The following is a 21,493-nucleotide window of genomic DNA, read 5'->3' as shown; positions in this document are numbered from 1 at the left end:
ACTCAAAACGAAAAATTATTGTAAATTTACAAAATTAGTATTTACTATAAAGGTCAACATTTTTATTTGTAAGATATACATTTATTCTTATATAATTAAATGATGCAACAAATAATCTAAATTATACTATAATTAATTTTTTAAAATTATTAATTTTCCTTGATATTTATATCAATGTTTTTTACAATAATATAATGATGTTTTTATTTATTGATATATTATTTTAAATAACATTAAATTTATTTAGATCTAAGAAAAATAACAAACAAAAAAGAGTACATAACTTTTAAAGAATAAAATATTAAGAAAATATAGGAATAAGCAAAAAATATATTGATTTTTAATGATTAGAAAATAATTGTTTAGATTGATTTTATTAAAATTATTAAACAATAAATGATAATGGTGACTATTAGTTCAATTGATTTATATTATAATAATAACTACCGAAAGCACGTTGAAAACACATGCATTATCTGATTTCTTTTGTGATAATAAATAGTAATAAAATATTATTATTGAATATTAATAATTTTTATAAATATAAATAGTTTTTATTTATTTTTCAAGTAATTTTATATATAAAAAATTAAACTTAAAATATTATAAAATTAAAAATTTAAAGGGATAAAATTAATAAATAATTATTTTAATTTAAAAAATTTATTTTAAATGAAAAAATAAAAAATAAACATTGATAGCAAAAAAGTCTATAGATAATAATAATATATTGTGAATTGGTTTTTTATTTAGTAATATTTTGACCTAAAACTAAATTAAAAATATTTATAAAGGAATATAAATCTTATTTTATGAGACTTATAACAATTTAATAATTCTTAAAAATATTGTTGTAATTTTTTTGGTGATACATTCTTATTAGAATAAAAATTTATTCTTTAGAATATTTCATGATTTTATATATAAAAGTAAAAAGAGAATTATTAATTTAAAATAAACAGTGTAGGCTTATTTACCTCAACCGTTACCTTCAATCAATAAGCCATGCTATTGACACATGGAATAATATGATTGGCTGAATACCATGAAGTCAAATTAAAATAAAAAGCGTAAATAAATAATAAAAATATTACAAATTTTTCCCTCACATTATTATTAATATATCCTTTTCTTTTCTCCGTGTGTCTCTCTCTTAGAGGAAAAAAAAGGGCTAACAAAAAGACTCTCTCGTCTTTCATCTGCACACCATCGTCGTTTAATCCCAATCGCTTTGTCGTTTTACTCTCTAAATCGGAAGTTACCACCCGCCGCCGACGCCGCCCCCGGCGAATCCCTCCGCCGCCGCTCCATCAATCGAATCTCGCTCTGTCGCGATTCCTCCAACACCAACCGATTCCCTTGTTCTTTTTCTTTTGTTTCTTTTCCTTTGATATTCGAAGCCGGCGATTCCGTTTCCGGCGTGTCCTTATCGGAGGAGGAGTGCGCACGATTATTAACCTGCGCAGTGTCGCTCGTCGCGGTTCCTTCCGCTCGAACCAAATTGCCGGAACTCCCTTCCGCTCTACCAGGTGGAAAGGTGAGAGTCGCTTGCTCTTGCTTGCATCATCGACGAATGGATTCGGTCATTGTATAGTGATTGGGTTTCGGAATAAGGGTTCCGATTTCGGATTTAGGTAGTTTTTTGTTTATGAGGTTGCGTTCTCCAAGCCTTAAGGGTTTTAGCGACGAGCTTCGTGGAGTTTGCTTCTCGATCCGTAGCTTTCCCCCTTTCGATTCGGTTATGCCGTTTCTTTTTGGAGATTAACTTGTTTTTGATTCTGTGATGATCATTTTGTGCATTGAACGGTGTTGAAATTCGATTCTGGCAAAATACGAGTCTTAACGGTATTCAGTTTTGACCGTTACACTAGACACTCATTTTGAAGCAGTGCTTTCACTCCTTGATCAATGTGGTTCGTCCGCGAACTTATAATAATGCATATAGGACTGTTTTTAACCTAGAATTTGAAGTTTGAATCGAATTTACCTCACCTGGGTCAAGTTCCACTTGAATTCAACCCGAAACGAGGTTTTCTTTTTCATTTCAATTTGCCCATCACTTGATTGCTAGAAAATCTGTGGAACTATTGACATGTGAATTTTAACTCGCTAGTTAACGAGTGTTCTGTGAAGGAATTGCAACTCTATGGAGTCACCCCTGGATGAACACCTGAACCTAACTTGACTACTTAAGAGCTAAAGCATGCTTGGTGTTTCTATCAGCATGTATTTGTAAAAGTCTTTTAGAAGATGTAAACTGGTCCTACTATTTTCCTCTACGTCCTTTTTTTTATCATGTTGGATTGTTGTAATACGGGCTTTCTATTTTGTTATTATTTCAACTTGCATTCTTCCGTAGTATATTTATATTATGCCTTCGCAGACCATCATTAGGTTCCTTCTGACCATAAATCGTTTTCTCTGTTGTGCAGGTTTTGTGGAGTCAGAAGATAACTGAAGGAGCACGTGTTATTCTTTTTTTTTATTATGATTAATCACACTTACAGTGAGGAGACTGAAGTACAGATAATTGTAGGTTAGTCATATGTTATAGGATGGCTTTCTTCAGGAACTTTACAAATGATACAGTCTCACATGGTGTCTTGGAAGATAAAACCCAAGGACAGAATGCAAATAGAACTCATAGATCAGTAGGTAATGAGTGTACCGATGCAACTTCTAGTGAGAAAGAATTTGATATGAACATGGAGGCACAGTATGAGAGTGAGGGCGAACCTAATGGTTCCGGGAGACTGCAAACTGAGGCAACAACTGATGACGGAGATGCTGTGAAAGACTCAAATTTGCAGACTGCTGGTAGTAAAACAGCTACAATGGGAAGGTGGGGTTCAACATTTTGGAAGGACTGTGGGCAAATGGGCCCTCAAAATGGTTCTGAATCTGGGCAGGAATCAAAAAGTGGATCAGATTATAGAAATGCTGATGGGTCTGAAGATAATTCATTGGATGGAAGAGCAGAAAGATTAGACTCAGATGATGATGATGGACAAAAGGAGGCAGGAAAAGGGCCAAGAGGTCTCTCAGATGTTCCTGCTGAAGAGATGTTGTCAGATGAGTATTATGAGCAGGATGGGGAAGAGCAAAGTGATTCACTGCACTATGGTGGTATCAAAAAGCCCTCTGAATCAAATTCATGGCCACAACGGATGTCAACCACTGCAAATAGAACTTTGCATAGGAATTCAAGGTTTTCAGATGATGCTGAAGATGATGACGATGATGATGGAGATAATGATAACGATGGTGATGATGCTGATTATGAAGAGGAGGATGAAGCAGATGGTGTGTTAAACATTCTCTTCAGTGTGGAATACTATTTTAAATTAGCCAATTTATGGCTCTTGTTATCTAGTTCTAATCAGTGATGAACTTCTGTGATTTTTTTAATGTTAACATCTTGCAGAAGATGACCCTGATGATGCAGACTTTGAGCCTGCCACAACTGGTCATGCTGGAAATAAGGTAATTTATGTGTGGTTGTTGTTGCAATTTATGTAGTAAGGGGTTGCATAAGTCTATTAGAAGCTAAATTTTTCTTTACTGTTAGTTTTGAAGTTAATGTGTCTGGTGGATGTTTCTGAATATCAAATGCTTTAACTGTTACACAGGATAAAGATTGGGAAGGTGAAGGCTCGGATGAAGATGATGACAGTGATGAAAATATAGCTGTCTCAGATGATGATGAATCTTTCTATGCAAAAAGGCCTAAAGGAAGGCAACGAGGTAAGATTGGACAAAACATAAAATCTACCAGAGATCGCAAAGCGTATGCTGCATCTGGTCGGCAAAGAAGACTTAAATCATCTTTTGAGGACAATGAGTCAACAACAGAGGACTCTGACAATAACAGTGATGAGGATTTCAAAAGCTCAAAAAAGCGGGGTGTTCATGCTCGTAAAAATAATGGTCGTTCTTCTTCAGCTACTGGTCTTTCCATGCGCAACAGTGAGGTTCGGACATCTAGTAGGACTGTTAGAAAGGTATCATATGTGGAAAGTGAAGAAAGTGAAGAAGTCGATGAAGGGAAAAAGAAAAAGACCCAAAAGGTACAATCTTTACTATACACATCTGAGCATGGTTTCTATCTCCTTCTCTTGGGGTGTCTGTAGTTTGGTGTAAATGCCTTGGGGTTTATTTATGTACTAAAATTCCGTTAATGTTGATTGTTACATATGTAAGACTCAGATAATCTTGTCACTTCGTATACTGTAAATTTCAAGGGCTGTTTTACTTGCATAGCAAATGACTACTGATTAGACACATTTTTTCTGATTTGAGTAAATAATTTTGGCTGCGTATTCTGAGGACGTTGTGGGTTTATTTAACAAGGATATGTTTTACATATATCTGACGACAAAACAAGATTTATTAGAAAGAAGACATGGAAATTACAGCTCCTTTAAACAACCATTTAGTAGATGTAGATCTAAGTAATCTATAGAGGAGCCAAAAGCACAATCCTAAATGAAATTAAGCTGCAAAGTAGTGAAACACCACTAAAGTTGCAAGTGTACATCAGTACATGAATGGGTTGCATAACCTGTACAGTCCCGCAGAATTTTCTCCTACTTTTAACCTTTCTCATTTTGAACCTGACTAAATAGAACTGTTCCAAATTAGGAAAGATCAACAACAACAAAACCTTATTCACTAGGCAAGTTTGGCTACAGATGGATACATAAACAACTACAAAAAAGTTATCCCAATAATTTTCGTATCTGTTACAAATATCTTCTGTCCACTTGCTCAGCCCTTGTCAGATGTTTGTTTTATCATTTTGGAGGGCTGGTGGCATTGCATTGTTCAGATTCATATGTTTTGAAGGAAGTTGAAGGTCTGATTGAATGCTGTTGAAATCAGAAAATAATGTATTTCTATTCATCAGTTTCAGTGTGATATGGAATGGAGTTAGGAAATGGAATTACATGTGTGATGAACTGGTGATTATGAATTTATCTCTTATTTTCCGTTTCTTTTAGTTTTCATTATTTTGGAATGAAATATCGTGCATAAGAGGTAGGATTATTTTATAAGGTGTTTTACTAAGGAAAATTGGTGCAAATCCAATGCTTGTTTTAAGTTGGCATTCAAAAAAAATTGTGAATTTTTAAGGATATAAGTAAGGAAGTGATATTTCTAAGTGGGGAATTGGAGAATGTATACTGGCTTGAAATATTGTGCATAAGAGGTAGGATTATTAAATTTATAGGGTGTTTTACTAAGGAGAATTGGTGCAAACCCTAAGCTTGTTTTAATTTGGCATTCAGAAAAATTGATGATTTTTTAAGGATATAGGTAAGGAAGTGAAACTTTTAAGTGGGGAATCAGAGAAGAATACTGGCTTGAAGAAAGCTTGTGAATTTGGATATTTTGTCTAAATAGAGTGGTATACAACCACTTACTTGGTGGAAGATCATTGGTGTTTGTTAGTAATTTGTGTCAGCTGTTTTATTCCTTACATTTGGTGTGGTGGTTGTGGAGAGACCTGAGGTATGAGGTTTTCCGATTGCTTGACAGGGTTTATTCCCAAGCGCAAAGATGGTAATTTCAGTAGCATTTGTTTTGACATTTGAGATTTCTCCAACCTCTCTTCTTCAAGGATAATAGTTTTGTTTGAGTATAGAATAGAGATATGCTGGATCTGTGTGATTTAATCTAGAAATGAGGATTTTTATTTATATGGGAAAGGCTTGTTTGGTGGGATTTTATTTAGTTTTGTTATTATGATACCTCCTATTGACTTAGCATGTGCTTATATTGTTTTTACTGATGTGATTCTTTGTGTTCTTCAGGAAGAAATTGATGAGGAAGATACTGATTCCATTGAAAAGGTGCTTTGGCATCAACCAAAGGGCACAGCTGAAGATGCCGAAAGGAATAACCGATCAACAGAGCCTGTTTTAATGAGTCACTTGTTTGATTCGGAAATTGATTGGAATGAGATGGAATTTTTGATAAAATGGAAAGGGCAATCACATTTGCACTGTCAATGGAAATCTTTTGCGGAGCTGCAAAACGTATGATATTTATTGTTATCGTTTATTATGAATTATATGAGTTATGCTGTCATTACTGTCTTTCTCTCTGTCTCTGTTTTTATCACAACAATCCTGCTTCCTATCATTTGATTATTTTAGTCTTCCATGTATTTTTGAGTTTTTTTTTTTTTTTTTAATTTCTTTCTGGCTGAAATGTAATACATCCTGTCTATACGAGAGATTGCAGCTCAGTGGTTTTAAGAAGGTTTTGAATTATACAAAGAAAATAATGGAAGACATGAGGTACAGGAGGTCAATTTCAAGAGAGGAGGTAAATATTTTAGTTCAGCTAGTAAATTTAAATTCTCTGATTCATTTAATAGGGCTGCAGGCTATAAATACTGCAGAACTGGAAATTTGTTTTGAGTAAATGGTTTATCTGTTAACGAACATGAATATTATTTGTGTTTTTCAATAATTTCTTGTTCGTCTGGTCCTTTATGCAGATTGAGGTCAATGATGTTAGTAAGGAGATGGATTTAGATATTATAAAACAGAACAGTCAGGTTGGCTTTCATTCATTGTAATATTTTCATTACTCTGTTCTTGATTGTGTGTTGTATTGTTAATTGGATTGTTATTGCATTTTAGGTGGAAAGGATAATTGCAGATAGAATCAGTAAAGATAATTCTGGCGATGTTATTCCAGAATACTTGGTCAAGTGGCATGGACTATCTTATGCTGAAGCAACTTGGTACATTTCTCTTTAGCAATGGTGTACCTTATTTTTTATGAATTGTTTTGCTTCATGTTAGAAGCAGGGTGGATTGATCTATATGAATTGTTTTACACTGTTTTAAACTTTTAGATCTTATATAACAAGCATGACTTTGTTTTCACTGTTAATAGACATCTATTGTTTTATTGATACTATGTAAATTGTCACTCTTATTGTACTCTAGGGAAAAGGACACTGATATTGCTTTTGCCCAAAATGCTATTGACGAGTATAAGGTAAGTCTCCTTTTCACTCTATTCCCGTTATCATATCAGTTTTGAAAAATTCATTATTTGGGTTTAGTAATTCTTGTGGAAGTTATCATCCAACTATCCGTCTTGTATTTGGGCTTGTGCAAATTAAGATGGCATGGCTAAAGAGAGATTTTTTGTTGAACGTGAGTATACCTGTAATTTAGGTATGATACAAAATGGATACGAGGATGTGATTGATTTACAAAAATGGGATAGTATGTGGTACAGTAAACATCCGTTTAAGTCCGCACTCATTTAAGTTCGCATCACGTCTAATTCCATATTTTGAAAGGAAAAATTCTTGGATCAATAGATTTTATTTTCGGGAAAAAATTATGTAAAGTCATTTGACTTTGTATTCTATTACATTTTGTCATATATATAGAGTATAAGAATAAAATAAAATAACAAGTTTCTCCTGTAGTATATCTGTTATATCTATTATATATCTTATATTTCTCATATTTTCACAATCCCTAAAAATCCTCCACACTCATAATATTCTATACTGTAATTATATGACCCCTAATATTCTATATTGTAATATGACTCTTAAAATTCCATAAGTCCGTATCCTAATTAAGTCTGCATCAAACTCTCAAGATCAAAATGTGGACTTAAGCGAATGTTTACGATAAGGATACAACAAGTGAAGAATTAGATGCTCTTGGTGTTTTTTTATGCCTTGGATATCGGATTTGACTGTTTTTTTTTATGGTCTAGTCATTTGCCATTACTGAGCCAAGTTAAACTATTTTAGCATGGCATTGTCCAAAATAAGGAGCTTCATAAATACAGGGCACATTAACTGTACAACTAGAAAACATTTGTATGTGCTGGCTTTGCTTAAGTGTCCATGCTTCTTTATATTGAACACTTAATGGCACATCATATTGAAATGAATAGATAATTTTCTTAAAACATAGGATAATGTAGCAAAATTTAGTTGGATTCGGATCACTATAGATGTTCCCTTTGTTTCATTTGATCGAAACTTTCCGTTTTCCTTCTTTGACCTCTGTTGTTGGATTTTCCTTTCAATGTTCCTGTCGAATGTTGAAATGAATAGATAATTTGCTTAAAACGTAGGACACTGTAGCAAAATTTAGTTGGATTCGGATCACTATAGATGTTCCCTTTGTTTCATTTGATCGAAACTTTCCGTTATTCCTTCTTTGACCTCTGATGTTTAATTTTCCTTTCAATGTTCCCGTTGAATGTGCATTTTTTCTCCTGTATTTCTGCTTTCAGTTGGATTAAACTTGTGGTTTTGTGCATGCTTGAGTTTTAGACTTGCAGTAGCCTTCCGAGTTTCACATCTGAACCCACTAGAAACAGGACTAGGCTTTATTGTTGCATCTGTGTTTATTATAAGTGCTGGGCAATGCATGCACGTGGATATTATTTATATACATTGTTATATGATAATTTGGATACTATCTTTTTATCTTACTAAAACCTTTTTGTTCTGGCATAAACAGGCTCGTGAGGCTGCTATGGCAGTGCAAGGAAAGATGGTGGATTCTCAGCGTAAGAAAAGTAAAGGTTGGTAGACTCAATGAAATCCAGAAGATTTCCACAAATTCTGTGTATGCACTTGACATGGTTGCTGGTGTGGTAGATTTATGTTATTGTCATTTATCCACCATTATTTTCTATGTTCTAGGCATTTGTAATTTAAATTGCAAATCAAAAGACCTACTATATTTTGAACAATTTTACCAATTTGTGATGTATATAATTTGTTCGGTGTTCCAGAAGTGAATGACAGTTTTGGTAATATGATTTAGTAGAATGTCCTCTCTGTTCTTCTCTATTAAACATGGGAATGGGCTGGGACATGGTTGTGGGGAAAGTCATTACTTTTTTGCTTTTTCTTCTACTTAGTATATTATTAGCATACTTTTAAATATGCAAAACCTCACTTTTTTCTTGGTTACGTTAAGATAAACTGTATAGTCAGGAAAATCTTCGAGATGTACGTCTTTTTTTTTAACTGTTTTATGTGTCACTATTTATTTTACATATATTCTTAATATGTAATTTTAACATTATATTATATTTGCTTAGAGAATTTAACTATTTTTTTTTTGGCATTTATTTTCTGTTTCTGGGAAGAACTTATATGGTGTCTGTAGTTTTAACAATAATCAGAAGATCTTTTTGCACTTTATCACTACATAAGCTTAAATTATAGAAAGTTGGTTAAAGGGGGTTATTTGATTGTTTACACTTTTTTGTATTTCCTCACTTCTGAAGCCTATTTCCTTTTATTAGTTCTTTGGTTATTTTAATGGCATACATAGAATGTTTTTGTTCTTTATGTCATTTACAGAATAGCATATGCTATATTATCTACGCAAATTCTGATTTTAATATTTGGTTCTGATGCTTAGCAAGTTTGCGGAAGCTTGAGGAACAACCTGAGTGGTTGAAGGGTGGTAAGCTCCGTGATTATCAACTTGAGGGTCTGAATTTTCTTGTTAACAGGTATGCATGCTTGTATTTGTTTGTCACATTTTGTTTTAAATTTTTGATGTTCTAAATCCGTCTCTTGCATTTTGCAGTTGGAGAAATGATACAAATGTCATTTTAGCTGATGAAATGGGCCTTGGAAAAACTGTTCAGTCAGTCTCGATGCTTGGTTTTCTACAGGTGTAATATCAGTTGTCAATTTGATTACAATTGCCTTTGCAATTTAATAATACACGCTTTTTTATTCCTTACACAGAATGCCCAGCAAATCTATGGTCCTTTTCTTGTAGTTGTTCCGCTCTCCACTTTATCAAATTGGGCCAAAGAATTCAGGAAGTGGCTTCCTGATATGAATATTATCATATATGTTGGTACTCGAGCTAGTCGAGAGGTGAGTCAGATTGGTTCATGTGCAAATGAAGCTATAAAATCTGTTAATATGTACGAGTACATTTTCAGTGGATTGGCTTACTAGATTGCAGATATGTATGCTGAGTGATATAAATGCCGGATGTAGTCCGTAATTAGTTACTGCATTAATGCTTAAAATGTTGACTCAGCTTATATGCACTCTTCTCTATGATTTTTTTGTGCTGATGGTAACATGGTTCTTTTCCATTTTTCAAGAACATGTATTGTACCATACAATTAGGTGAATAAAATGAATTAGTAAAGCACGTAGAGGGGTAGTTTAGCCTGGGTTTGTGCTGTGGAAAGCTCTAACTGAATTTTATTTGTTCTATGTTATTTGCTTGTTTTGCTGTGATGATTTTATAATGGTAGAGGGTTTGGTTAATACTTCTTTGGAACATCGTTGTTCTTTCTGGTAGTGGAGTGACCTAACCTATAATTGGGATAGCGGGATGGCTTCTGTTCTAATCCTAGTCACCATTAATATTAATAACTGAGTACTTGAACAGATATAAAGTTATAGTCAAGTAAACAAAGTGTTCATGGCCTTGATTCTGCTAGTTAGAATATAGAAGTGTAAAATAAGAGAGTTCATATTGCTGGAGCCAGTGATGAAGGAGAATAGGGAAAACTAAGGGGGCAAAAGATCAAAGAAAGGGGATCATAAAATATATAAATAGGCTATAAATATAAAGGTTGAGACTTCATTTTCAAAATAAAGGAAAAATGAAGAAAGGCTGATAATAAGAAAAGAAGAAAAAGTGATTTTGGCTGGTTGCTGGAAAATGAAGATCACTGGTGAAGAAAGGAAGAAGGTGGAATTGTTGGTTGGGCAGTTGGGGAATAGGAGAAGTTGTGTTTGTGTTCTGTGGGGAGAGAACCTGTTTCACAATCTAATTAAAGCCAAAATATAAGAAACTATGCAATCCAAAATTACCCTCACTAAGTGAAATAGCAAGGCCGTTTTTGGGGTTTCCACTGAATTGCAGATTGTGAACCCTAAACCACTCCAGAAGTGCGATCATACCACTCCACTTGGATGGGAGAGCGACTGTGATGGCCATGATTTCAAAGTGACTCAATAATGTCACTTCCGTGCTATATTGTCTCCATGATGACTATTGACAACCTAGGTTTTGAATATGGACATTAATTCATGGTTGCCCTTGCCCTTTTTCTTCATCTTTGTTATTGTGATCGTTATGAGTTGCTGTCAACTGGGATGATGACTATATTTGTTTTTCATTATTGTAACTGTTTTTAATGTTGAATCACCTTTGCTCTTGATGGATATAGAAGTTTTTGTCATGCTCCTTCTCAATTTTTTGGTATATGTTCATGGTTAACTTTCTTCAGGAAATGCTATTTTTTCAATTTTGTTAGGCACATTTTATTATTTTGTCTTGTATATATTGAAATTACAACTTGTTTGGTTGAAGGATATCCCTAAGAAATAGCGATTTTATGTTTAATCATGAACAATTAATGGTTGTTATTTTGCTAAAGCTTTCAAGCGTTTTGAATTACTTTTTTCAATGCTTAATTATGTATTAACATATGCATCCATTTTTTAGCACCTTTTTAACTTTGATGCTCAATTATTCCGATTTTTCTTTGAAAACAGAGTACAACCTCGATTTTGATTTATGAATTTTGTCTAGTCTTGCATGATTCAATTTTTTTCATCCCAGCATTTAATTACTTTTTTTTTTTGCTTCACTATGGATGTTTACATGTCTTTGTTTTGCTCGGTTATTTCTTGTGAAGCTGAGTACATAGTGTATGTGGTTTTGATAGTTTTCTTTAAATTCAAATTAACTGTTTTAAAAAGCCTAGACACGAATAGTTCTGTATGGTAAGCTACCTGCAAACGGTGTAACACTCATTAATGTTGATAACTTCAAGCTTTTAGTTTTATTTATTTTACATATGATTTTTTCCTGTTTTACATTTTTGTGACAGGTTTGTCAACAGTATGAATTTTATAATGAAAAAAGACCAGGGAAGCCCATAAAATTCAATGCACTTTTGACGACATATGAAGTAGTTTTGAAGGATAAGGCCGTTCTGTCCAAAATCAAATGGAGTTACCTGATGGTGGATGAGGCTCATAGGCTAAAAAATAGTGAGGCACAGTTGTATACAACACTTTCAGTATGTAACATTTCTCTTAATCTATTTTTGTGCAATTATTTATGATAAGTGTTTTAATTTTTATGGTTTGTTTTTGTGCTAACCTCTTAGGAATTTAGCACCAAGAACAAGTTGTTTATCACTGGTACTCCTCTACAGAACAGTGTGGAAGAACTATGGTATCATTCACATTTTCCTTTCATATTTGACTTGTGAAAAAGGAAATTTGTATCTTTTCTGGATATGTTGGATTTCTTAATATTATTGCATGTACAAGTGGTAATAAATTTTACCGTAGAAGATTCCTCCTATCTATTGGTGAAGGTTCCCAGGAAATTCTTGTAAAGATATACTTAGCTGCTCGATGCATGATGTAGTGAATGATATGTATTTCATTGATGTTAACCATTTAAAGTACATTTTACAACATTATGTTCCCCCAGTCTTGATGGTGCGCTTCTTGTCTTGTTTTTTTGGCTGTCATTAACGTATGATTTGTATGTATATGCATTCTTACAAATACATTTTTTTTGGGAAACATCCCTGATTGATTGTTTCTTTTCACATAGAATTTCTGGATGTCTGCATCACATGTCCAATAAATTATTTCTATTTAGGTTATGTGTATATTGTCTGTTATTTTATTTGCTTTATTTTTCCTGGTTTGTTTGACAAGTCCCCTACCCCATCCTTACCCCCTGTTTTGTAGGGCCTTGCTTCATTTCCTTGATCCTGATAAGTTCAGGAGCAAAGATGAATTTGTTCAAAACTATAAGAATCTGAGTTCTTTTAATGAAAATGAGGTATAAGTTTTTATTGATACCCTCTCCTTTTTTCTCTAATAATTGATTTTTTTTTTCTGAACTGTAAGTTGAAGTGCATAAATTATTCTTTGTTAGCTTGCAAATCTTCACACAGAATTGAGACCTCACATACTTCGAAGAGTTATCAAAGATGTGGAGAAATCATTACCTCCCAAAATTGAGCGTATCCTTCGGGTTGAAATGTCTCCTCTTCAGAAACAGTAAGTGCAATTTTAGTTTCTGAAGTATTTTTCTTTTGAAAAAATGCTGTGCTTGCAAGTTCACTTTCTTAATTCCTGTTAATGTATTCCATCATGTAGGTATTATAAGTGGATTTTGGAACGTAATTTTCACAATTTGAACAAAGGAGTTCGTGGGAATCAGGTTAAATTTCTATCCTGTGTTCCTAACAATCATTTTTGATAAATACATGGATTGCAAGCTTTCTTCATCACGATTATTTAAATAGAAATGCCAATACTTGGCTATGATACTTGGTTTCTTCCCACCCCACAAACTAAACTTCTTGTTTGTCAAGAGTAGGAAGAAGCCAGAGATAGTGTGGTTTGTTGTTGGTATTTAAGATTTAATTATTTTTTATTTAGGGGAAAAAATACATTATGAGGTAAATTTATGTGCATATCATGAAAAGCAGAGTTGCATTTCTTTTTCGATTCGGTGTGACATTAAATTAGAGGGAAGGTATTAATTGGAAATGTTGTGTCTGTTGAATATCGCCTGGACTTACAATTTTGAGAAGCTTGATTTCATAATGTATATTTCTACATCCTTTTGAGTTTTCTTTCAAAATATGATCACTAATCATTTTGTGCTAATTTTTCAGGTTTCTCTTCTAAATATTGTGGTGGAATTAAAGAAGTGCTGCAACCATCCCTTCTTGTTTGAAAGTGCTGATCATGGCTATGGTGGAGACTCGGGGAGTAGTGATAACAGTAAACTAGAGAGAATTGTTTTTAGCAGCGGCAAGCTTGTCATACTTGATAAGCTGCTTGTTAGATTGCATGAAACCAAGCATCGGGTTTTGATTTTCTCTCAGGTTTGTGCTTGAAAATTAAAATTGATATTCTAAATTTGCTTCTTAGTATTTCTTAGCATAATTGGAAGCTTTTAATCACACTTTTTTCTTGAGTAGTGTTTTTTCTTGTTTTGACTCATCCTTGTACATGTTTCTATTTAGGGCCTATAGCTTTTAAAAATAAAGTTTACCTTTTGGTTTAAATATTATTCTCTTAAACGTAATGTGTTCTTTAGTTGTTTTAAATATTATTCACTTAAATTTATGAATTTTAGTAGACTAGATAATGTAGACTCAGTTTTTGGTCTCTTGGTGTTATTGGGCATACTCATTTAGCTGGTATTGTTAGCATGGTCATATTTCAATTTTCAACAACCCAAATCCCCCAACTAATTGACAAGAACTAATAATAGATTTTATGGTTCTTCCCGGTCACCAGATACGCATTAAATATGATCAGGCTTGGATGAGCATGTGTTAGGTACTTTCTTTTTATTTAATGAAGTATGGATTTTTTGAGATGAAGATTGAAAAGTAGTGTGGAAAAAAACATTTTAAAACAGCCAAGTAATTTTTTACAATAATTAAAGAAAACATGAACAACATTTTGATCAGTATTTCCCTTTTAGACCTCAATTCCCTTTAAGAATCTATGAACTGAAACAAAAAATTCGTTTAATCGATTAGGATAAAATTACTGCTCATGAAAATACTGATTGATCTTTACTGGTTTCTGGTTAACAAAGATGATTGCTGATCTCTTTAAAGTCTTAAATTAGGACTGTGCTTCTTGCACAAAGTTCATAAACAGGTGGATGTTAAGATCATAAATAGCTTATTGTTGTTGCTTGTGTAAGCATCCTAGTCTGCTTTTATTTTTGTTTAAATGTAATATGCTGTAAGGATTAGTTTATGATATACTAACTTAGGTGTATTGCAGATGGTTAGGATGTTGGATATACTGGGAGAATATATGTCACTTCGAGGATTTCAATTTCAGAGGCTCGATGGCAGTACAAAAGCTGAGCTGCGACAGCAGGCAATGGATCATTTCAATGCACCTGGTAGTGATGATTTTTGCTTCCTTCTTTCAACACGGGCAGGAGGTTTGGGTATCAACCTTGCCACAGCCGACACTGTTATAATATTTGATTCTGATTGGAATCCTCAAAATGATCTGCAGGTATTATGCTGATTTAATTTTACCATTAATCAACAAAATATTTGGTACTTATTGTTACTTCTATGTTTTTAGGCAATGAGTAGAGCTCACAGAATTGGGCAACAAGAAGTTGTTAACATATATAGATTTGTGACAAGTAAAAGTGTTGAGGAAGATATTCTGGAACGTGCTAAGAAAAAAATGGTATGTTAGAAGTCACTGGATATCCAGTGGCTGTTTTTGTTTCATTCCTTTCTCTCTCTAACTTTGGTCCAATATTTTGTATGTATGTTATATGTGTGTATGTGTGTATATATATATATATATATTATATAATATTCCTAATAGACCTTCAATTTCTTAATGACTTGGCTTGAGGTCAATAATTTTTTGTCCTTTTTCATGTGAGTGTGTTCCATAGGTTCTGGACCACTTGGTGATTCAAAAATTGAATGCAGAGGGTAGACTGGAGAAGAAAGAAGCCAAAAAAGGAGGCAGTTATTTTGACAAAGTAAGGACATTTCTAAGAGTGTATACTCATTAGTTTACTTTCATCATACTGTATCATGTCTTTGTAGATACTAAAACTCCAATCTAATGAGGTGATGTCTTCTGTTTTGTATTTTTGTGGACTGCATCAAATCGATTTAGGTTCTGCATACTTGACTTTTTTAACTTAATTGCACAATTACTAACTAATAATTTGCTTCTGAAATGACAGAATGAGCTGTCTGCAATCTTACGATTTGGAGCCGAGGAGCTTTTTAAGGAAGAAAGAAATGATGAAGAAAGCAAGAAAAGACTCTTAAGTATGGATATAGATGAAATTCTTGAAAGAGCAGAGAAGGTTGAAGAGAAGGAAGCTGATGGGGAACAGGGAAATGAGTTATTAAGTGCCTTTAAGGTAAGATTGTGCAGATTACCATGAATTTGGTTGTTTACGTTTTTAATCTGCTTTTTTGGTAATGTTATTTTTATTTTGGGTTGGGTAAGATATAGTTTTGGATATGATGAGGAAATGCTAATAATTCTCTTTACCTTTTAAACTGTAGGTTGCCAATTTTTGCAATGATGAAGATGATGGGAGTTTTTGGAGCCGATGGATAAAGCCTGATTCTGTATTCCAAGCAGAGGTTTGAACCTGTACTTTATAGATATATTCTTAAATAATTTTCTCTAATGCTGTTGAGTTTCTAAGAATTATGTGTATGTAATATCGTTTTAATTGATGCTTTACCTGGCTTATCTTGGTTCTTTCAGGAAGCTCTTGCTCCTCGTTCTGCTAGAAATATTAAAAGCTATGCAGAAGTTGATCCATCAGAAAGAACTAATAAAAGAAAAAAGAAGGAACCTGAACCACCTGAACGAGTTCAGAAACGTCGGAAACCAGAGTATTCTGCTCCTGCAGTACCAATGATTGAAGGAGCATGTGTTCAAGTGAGAAGTTGGTCATATGGAAATTTATCAAAAAGAGACGCACTTCGTTTTTCTCGTTCGGTAAGATTCCTTTACTTTCTATACTGGAAACTTTCTAAGGATTTCCTAGATCAGTATATTGTTAGTCTTCATCCCAATCATTCTCATGGTATTTCTCACTTCCATTCCTGAAAAGTTTAGCTAACTAGGTGATATAGGATCTGTATTTTAACTTTTAGAGGTTTGTATTGTAAAAATTGTGAATCTAAGCTAGGACCATAAAGTTGTAGTTGGGCAGAAATAAAACAAAGTAGTTAAACATTCATATTGTACTTAGTTTATTGTATAGGGTAAATTTTTCGTTTATACATGGACGAATGAAGCCGTGAAATTGAGGTGACACCAAATTACTAACTGATTTTAAAGTTTCTTTTTTATCATTTACAATTTAATATCAAATTATAATTTGTTTCCACATGACTAAAGCAATTAATATTTTTGCATTCTTCAACAACTGTATAAAGCCTAATATGGGCATTTGTGTGCACATTATGGTTTCGGGCTTAAGCTTCACTATGAACTAAAGCTGGCTCAAAATGGATATCTTGTGGTCTGGAAAGTGTTTGCGTTATGAAATTTTTCTTTTTTTGTTTTAACAATGACATACTTTTATGGTTTTTTATTTTCTATTGAAGTAGGGAGTGATCTACTCCTTACCAGCATCTAAGATCTCTTCCTTGCTCCTTTTGTTGGATAAAGTTAATTGTTGTACTTCACGTGGGGTCGTAATAGTAAATGGGTGTGTAAAAGCTGCATTTTCGTCTCTTTTGAGTTCATGTATTACCTATTCTTTTTATTTTTGTTCTTTGGACTTTTCTAGTATTATGCCTTGTCAGTTTGTGTTTGGTGTTTGTGCAATGTGTCTTATGTATGCTTCATTTTGTTATTCTATTTGGTAGTAATTAATTTTCTTTACCAGGTTATGAAATATGGCAATGAGAGCCAGGTTGACTTAATTGCTGCCGAGGTGGGTGGTGCGGTTGGTGCAGCTCCAACTGGAGCACAGGTTGAACTTTTCAATGCTCTTATTGATGGCTGTACAGAGGCAGTGGAACTTGGTAATTTAGATGTGAAGGTTGGTATAACATTAAGTTCCCTAGAATAAGGGTTGAAATGGTTATTAGTATTTTTTTTTCCCCTTAGAATCCTTAGAAGCTTTTCACATGTAATATTGCATCCAGGGGCCTCTGCTGGACTTTTTTGGTGTCCCTGTGAAGGCAAATGATCTACTTACCCGTGTCCAGCAACTTCAACTTCTGGCAAAGCGTATTGATCGATATGAAGATCCTATTGCTCAATTTCGTGTTCTGTCATATCTCAAACCATCAAACTGGTCTAAAGGTTGTGGATGGAATCAAAGTAGGTTTATCCTCTTGTATAGTTTTTGTTATATATTCCTTTTACTTAATTTCTGCTTTTCTAATTGTATTTTACTTTTTTACAGTTGATGATGCTAGATTGCTTCTTGGCATATATTTCCATGGTTTTGGTAATTGGGAAAAGATAAGATTAGATGAAAGACTTGGCCTCACGAAAAAAATTGCACCGGTAGAACTTCAACACCATGAAACTTTCTTACCACGGGCTCCAAATTTAAAAGACCGTGCTAATGCCCTTTTGGAGCAAGTATGCAATTACTTAAATTTTAATTTTATTATGCCCTCTTGTTTCTTCTGTATTTACAATTTACATATCTACTAATGAATCTTTAATCCCTTCCTTTTCCTCTGTTTTTTTTAGTGGTTTTACATGCTACCTATTCTTCTACAATTTGTTAATTACCCTTCATGAGTTTGTTTGTTATTGAATGTTACACACTTATATCCCCAATTACCAAGGTTTTTACTAGCAAGAAGAGAAGAAGAGTTGGACAAGTTACCGTAGTAGTTGGGTGGTCATAATGTGAGCTGAGGGTAACATACATGCTTATAGTCTGTAGCAGAACAAGATATTGAGTTGACAGAATTATGGGAGAAGGTAGTTTTGTTAAGTGAATGAACAAGGGTGTAATCTCAGACTGATGTAAATTGTAGATTTATGAATTGTTGGCTTTATTTGTTTCATTTTTTAAAATCCCTCTGGGACTTTGCATTCCACACCAATATTGTCCTTCACTGCTCTGATTTTTGTTTTAGACTTACATTCACGGTGTCCATATTTCGGGGGCATGCTCCGTGATGTATGTTGGCATCTTTTTTAACAATAATTTTTGTGTATTCCAGTGGTTTAAGATTATTTGAATTTTGAAGTAATGCCCTGATCCTTTTCATGTTCATGTTAAAATCCCCCCTACAGCAATTTAAGATCTACTTCGTGCTAAACTTTTTTTAACTCTGGGACCCTTCATTTGTTGAATCTATTTTCACTATTTGTCACTTACCATGGTGTATTGATTTTTGTTGTGTAGGAACTTGCGGTTCTTGGTGTGAAAAATACCAATAGCAAAGTCGGACGGAAGCCTTCAAAGAAAGAGAGAGATAATGTCATCTCATTGGTACGTGGGCAGGAGAAAAAGAAAAAATCAGGTTCTGTTAATGTCCAAATGAGAAAGGATAGATTTCAGAAACCCCAGAAGGTTGAATCTATAGTAAAGGAAGAGGGTGAAATGTCTGACAACGAGGAAGTATATGAACAGTTTAAGGAGGTGAAATGGATGGAATGGTGTCAAGATGTAATGGTTGAAGAAATGAAGACATTGAAACGTCTTCACAGGTTGCAGCAAACTAGTGCCAATCTTCCCAAGGAGAAGGTATGTCTTTTGGCTTTTTTCCTTGTAGTTTGTCTTTTTATTTTCATGGTTGCATTGTTTATATTCCTCCCTGCTCAGGTGCTTTCAAAAATACGCAACTATTTGCAACTTCTTGGGCGAAGGATAGATCAAATTGTGTTGGAACATGAAGAGGAGCCCTATAAGCAAGATAGTAAGTTTTCATTCTTTTGTTTTTGTTGTTTGGTCTCATTTTCTTAAAAGGATATGTCAACATTTATTTTGGTTAATCATTTTTAGGATACTCTAGCCTCTAGTTATATTGATTTATTTTGTTTGCTTATTTACAGGAATGACAGTGCGACTGTGGAAATACGTCTCCACTTTTTCCCATCTTTCAGGGGAACGGCTTCATCAAATATATTCCAAACTTAGACAGGAGCAAGATGAGGCAGGTGTTGGCCCCTCTCACGGCAATGGATCAGTATCTGCTTCATTTACCAGAAATGGGAACCTATTCCGTCGCCATATGGAGAGGCAAAGAGGATTAAAAAATATGAGTACCTATCAAACGCCAGAACCAGTTGATAATAGTGGAAAATCTGAGGCATGGAAGCGAAGAAGAAGAGCTGAAAGTGATAATCAATTCCAGGGTCAGCCGCCAGCTCAAAGGAGCGGAAGTAATGGAGTCCGGATAACTGATCCTAACTCACTCGGGATCCTTGGTGCTGGGCCGTCGGACAAACGGTTTGGTAATGAGAAACCTTACAGGACACAACCTGGTGGGTTTCCTTCAAGACAAGGCTTCTCTTCAGGTATAAAGTAACCAGGTTGGTGGAATTTGAGTGGCTGATTATAAGTGTTGGTGGATGGATTTCCCTCTGCTCTGCATTTATACAGCTTCAGCTATTGTACATTCTGTGGAATTTTTTTCTTCCACCCATGGGAATAAGATCTTGCGGATCCCTTTTTGGTGTCTTTTGGCGGATATGAGAAATAGCCCTACACTGGGATTCACATCCTTGAACAAAATGGCTGAAGCCGAAAAGATCTATAATGCAAGATGAAAAGCTAGTCTTGCCAATTGTTTCTTTTTCCCTTTTGATTTCAACCCCTTTCTTTGGAGATGACCAAGAAAAGTGACAAGCCTAAAATCTTGAAAAGCGAAGAGTTTTACCCACTTGCTATAGACATACTTAGGAAACTGTACATTGTCAATTCTGCAATTTTATTGGATTTTACTGCTCACTCCATAAAGTATGTTAGCTGATGTAGACAAATGTATTTGATTTTTTGTGGTAATTATAGCTATAATTTCCAAGATTTTGTAGCTCCTTCAACTCAGTTTCATTAGTGAATAGTGAAGTGAATGCAAAGCGATTTCTCGCTTTCTTGCCCAAAGTTTCTCTTTCATTTGGTTTAAGTTTTATGCGTTTCCAGTAATTCATAAAATGTATATACTTTCTATTTTAATTAGGCGTTTCAACTAATGCATTTTCCATTTGGATTTTTAATTGTTCCTTACCTTTATATTTTAAGGTTAAATATTTGATTCTAGTGATTCATGTATGACTTATGTTCTGCCTTTGATGCGTGGGTTATTGTCTTGCAAGTTTGGGGTGTTGTGCTGTAGTTAGTCGGATTTTTTCTTCTTAAAGTTTGAAGTTATTTTCGTAAATTATGATTTTGTATTTGTAAGTAAACCTAATCTACCAAAATAATTATATTTTTAATAAGTTAAGGTTATTGTAAAAAAATTATTATTATTTGTTACTTCTTTCCTAATCTTGCTTCTATATGAATGCTATTTTCCCGGATTTAAATATATTTCTCCATTTTCAACTCTTTTGTTTGGAAATACAATCGAAAGCTTTATCTGGGTATCAGTAACTTTAACTGAGTTTAGTTTAATCTGGTTCAATTTTAAGATTCAATCAGTTAAATTAGATTGAATTGAACCTAACCTGAAATTATTCGATTTTAATTGTATTAGTTCAGGCAATTCCAAAAACTGTTGAAAAAAAAAAAGAAAAAGAAGAAAAGGGGAGAAGATCATGGGAAAGTGAAGCCTGAGGTAAAAAAAGCAAGTGTATAATAACTTCTAAAACTTAAACTCCTTTTATTTTCAAATTGATTTAAAGTGGTGTGAAATTCATTTCAAACCATTTAAACAATATTCTTTTTTCGAATACATCAATATTTCTTTTCTTACTAAAATCTTAATTACACGTTGATCTCACTTTTTCCAATTTCATTTC

General features: G+C 33.7%; 1 protein-coding gene across 1 annotated transcript; it reads left to right on the top strand.

The window, feature by feature from the left end:
• The first annotated feature begins 1,145 nt into the window (after positions 1-1,145).
• CHR5 (chromatin remodeling 5) lies at positions 1,146-20,636 on the top strand. The gene is made up of 31 exons (XM_028084926.2): positions 1,146-1,537; positions 2,433-3,303; positions 3,425-3,483; positions 3,630-4,067; positions 5,814-6,038; positions 6,247-6,330; positions 6,506-6,565; positions 6,651-6,754; positions 6,963-7,014; positions 8,514-8,577; positions 9,429-9,522; positions 9,600-9,687; positions 9,764-9,898; positions 11,881-12,072; positions 12,163-12,230; positions 12,761-12,854; positions 12,951-13,075; positions 13,175-13,238; positions 13,699-13,911; positions 14,831-15,073; positions 15,146-15,256; positions 15,474-15,563; positions 15,774-15,956; positions 16,105-16,185; positions 16,313-16,549; positions 17,448-17,603; positions 17,710-17,887; positions 17,973-18,154; positions 18,936-19,277; positions 19,356-19,449; positions 19,586-20,636. Exons 2-31 carry the CDS (start codon positions 2,556-2,558, stop codon positions 20,059-20,061), a joined length of 5,280 nt encoding a protein of 1,759 aa, XP_027940727.1. The 5' UTR covers positions 1,146-1,537; positions 2,433-2,555; the 3' UTR covers positions 20,062-20,636.
• Positions 20,637-21,493: the final 857 nt, after the last annotated feature.

This window comes from Vigna unguiculata, chromosome 8 (genome assembly GCF_037176805.1).
Source record: "Vigna unguiculata cultivar grain cowpea cultivar isolate G323 ecotype 2 chromosome 8, ASM3717680v1, whole genome shotgun sequence".
Taxonomy (NCBI): Eukaryota; Viridiplantae; Streptophyta; class Magnoliopsida; order Fabales; family Fabaceae; genus Vigna; species Vigna unguiculata.
Note: the sequence above shows the minus strand (reverse complement) of the source record. Positions and strands in the feature narration are given on the sequence as shown.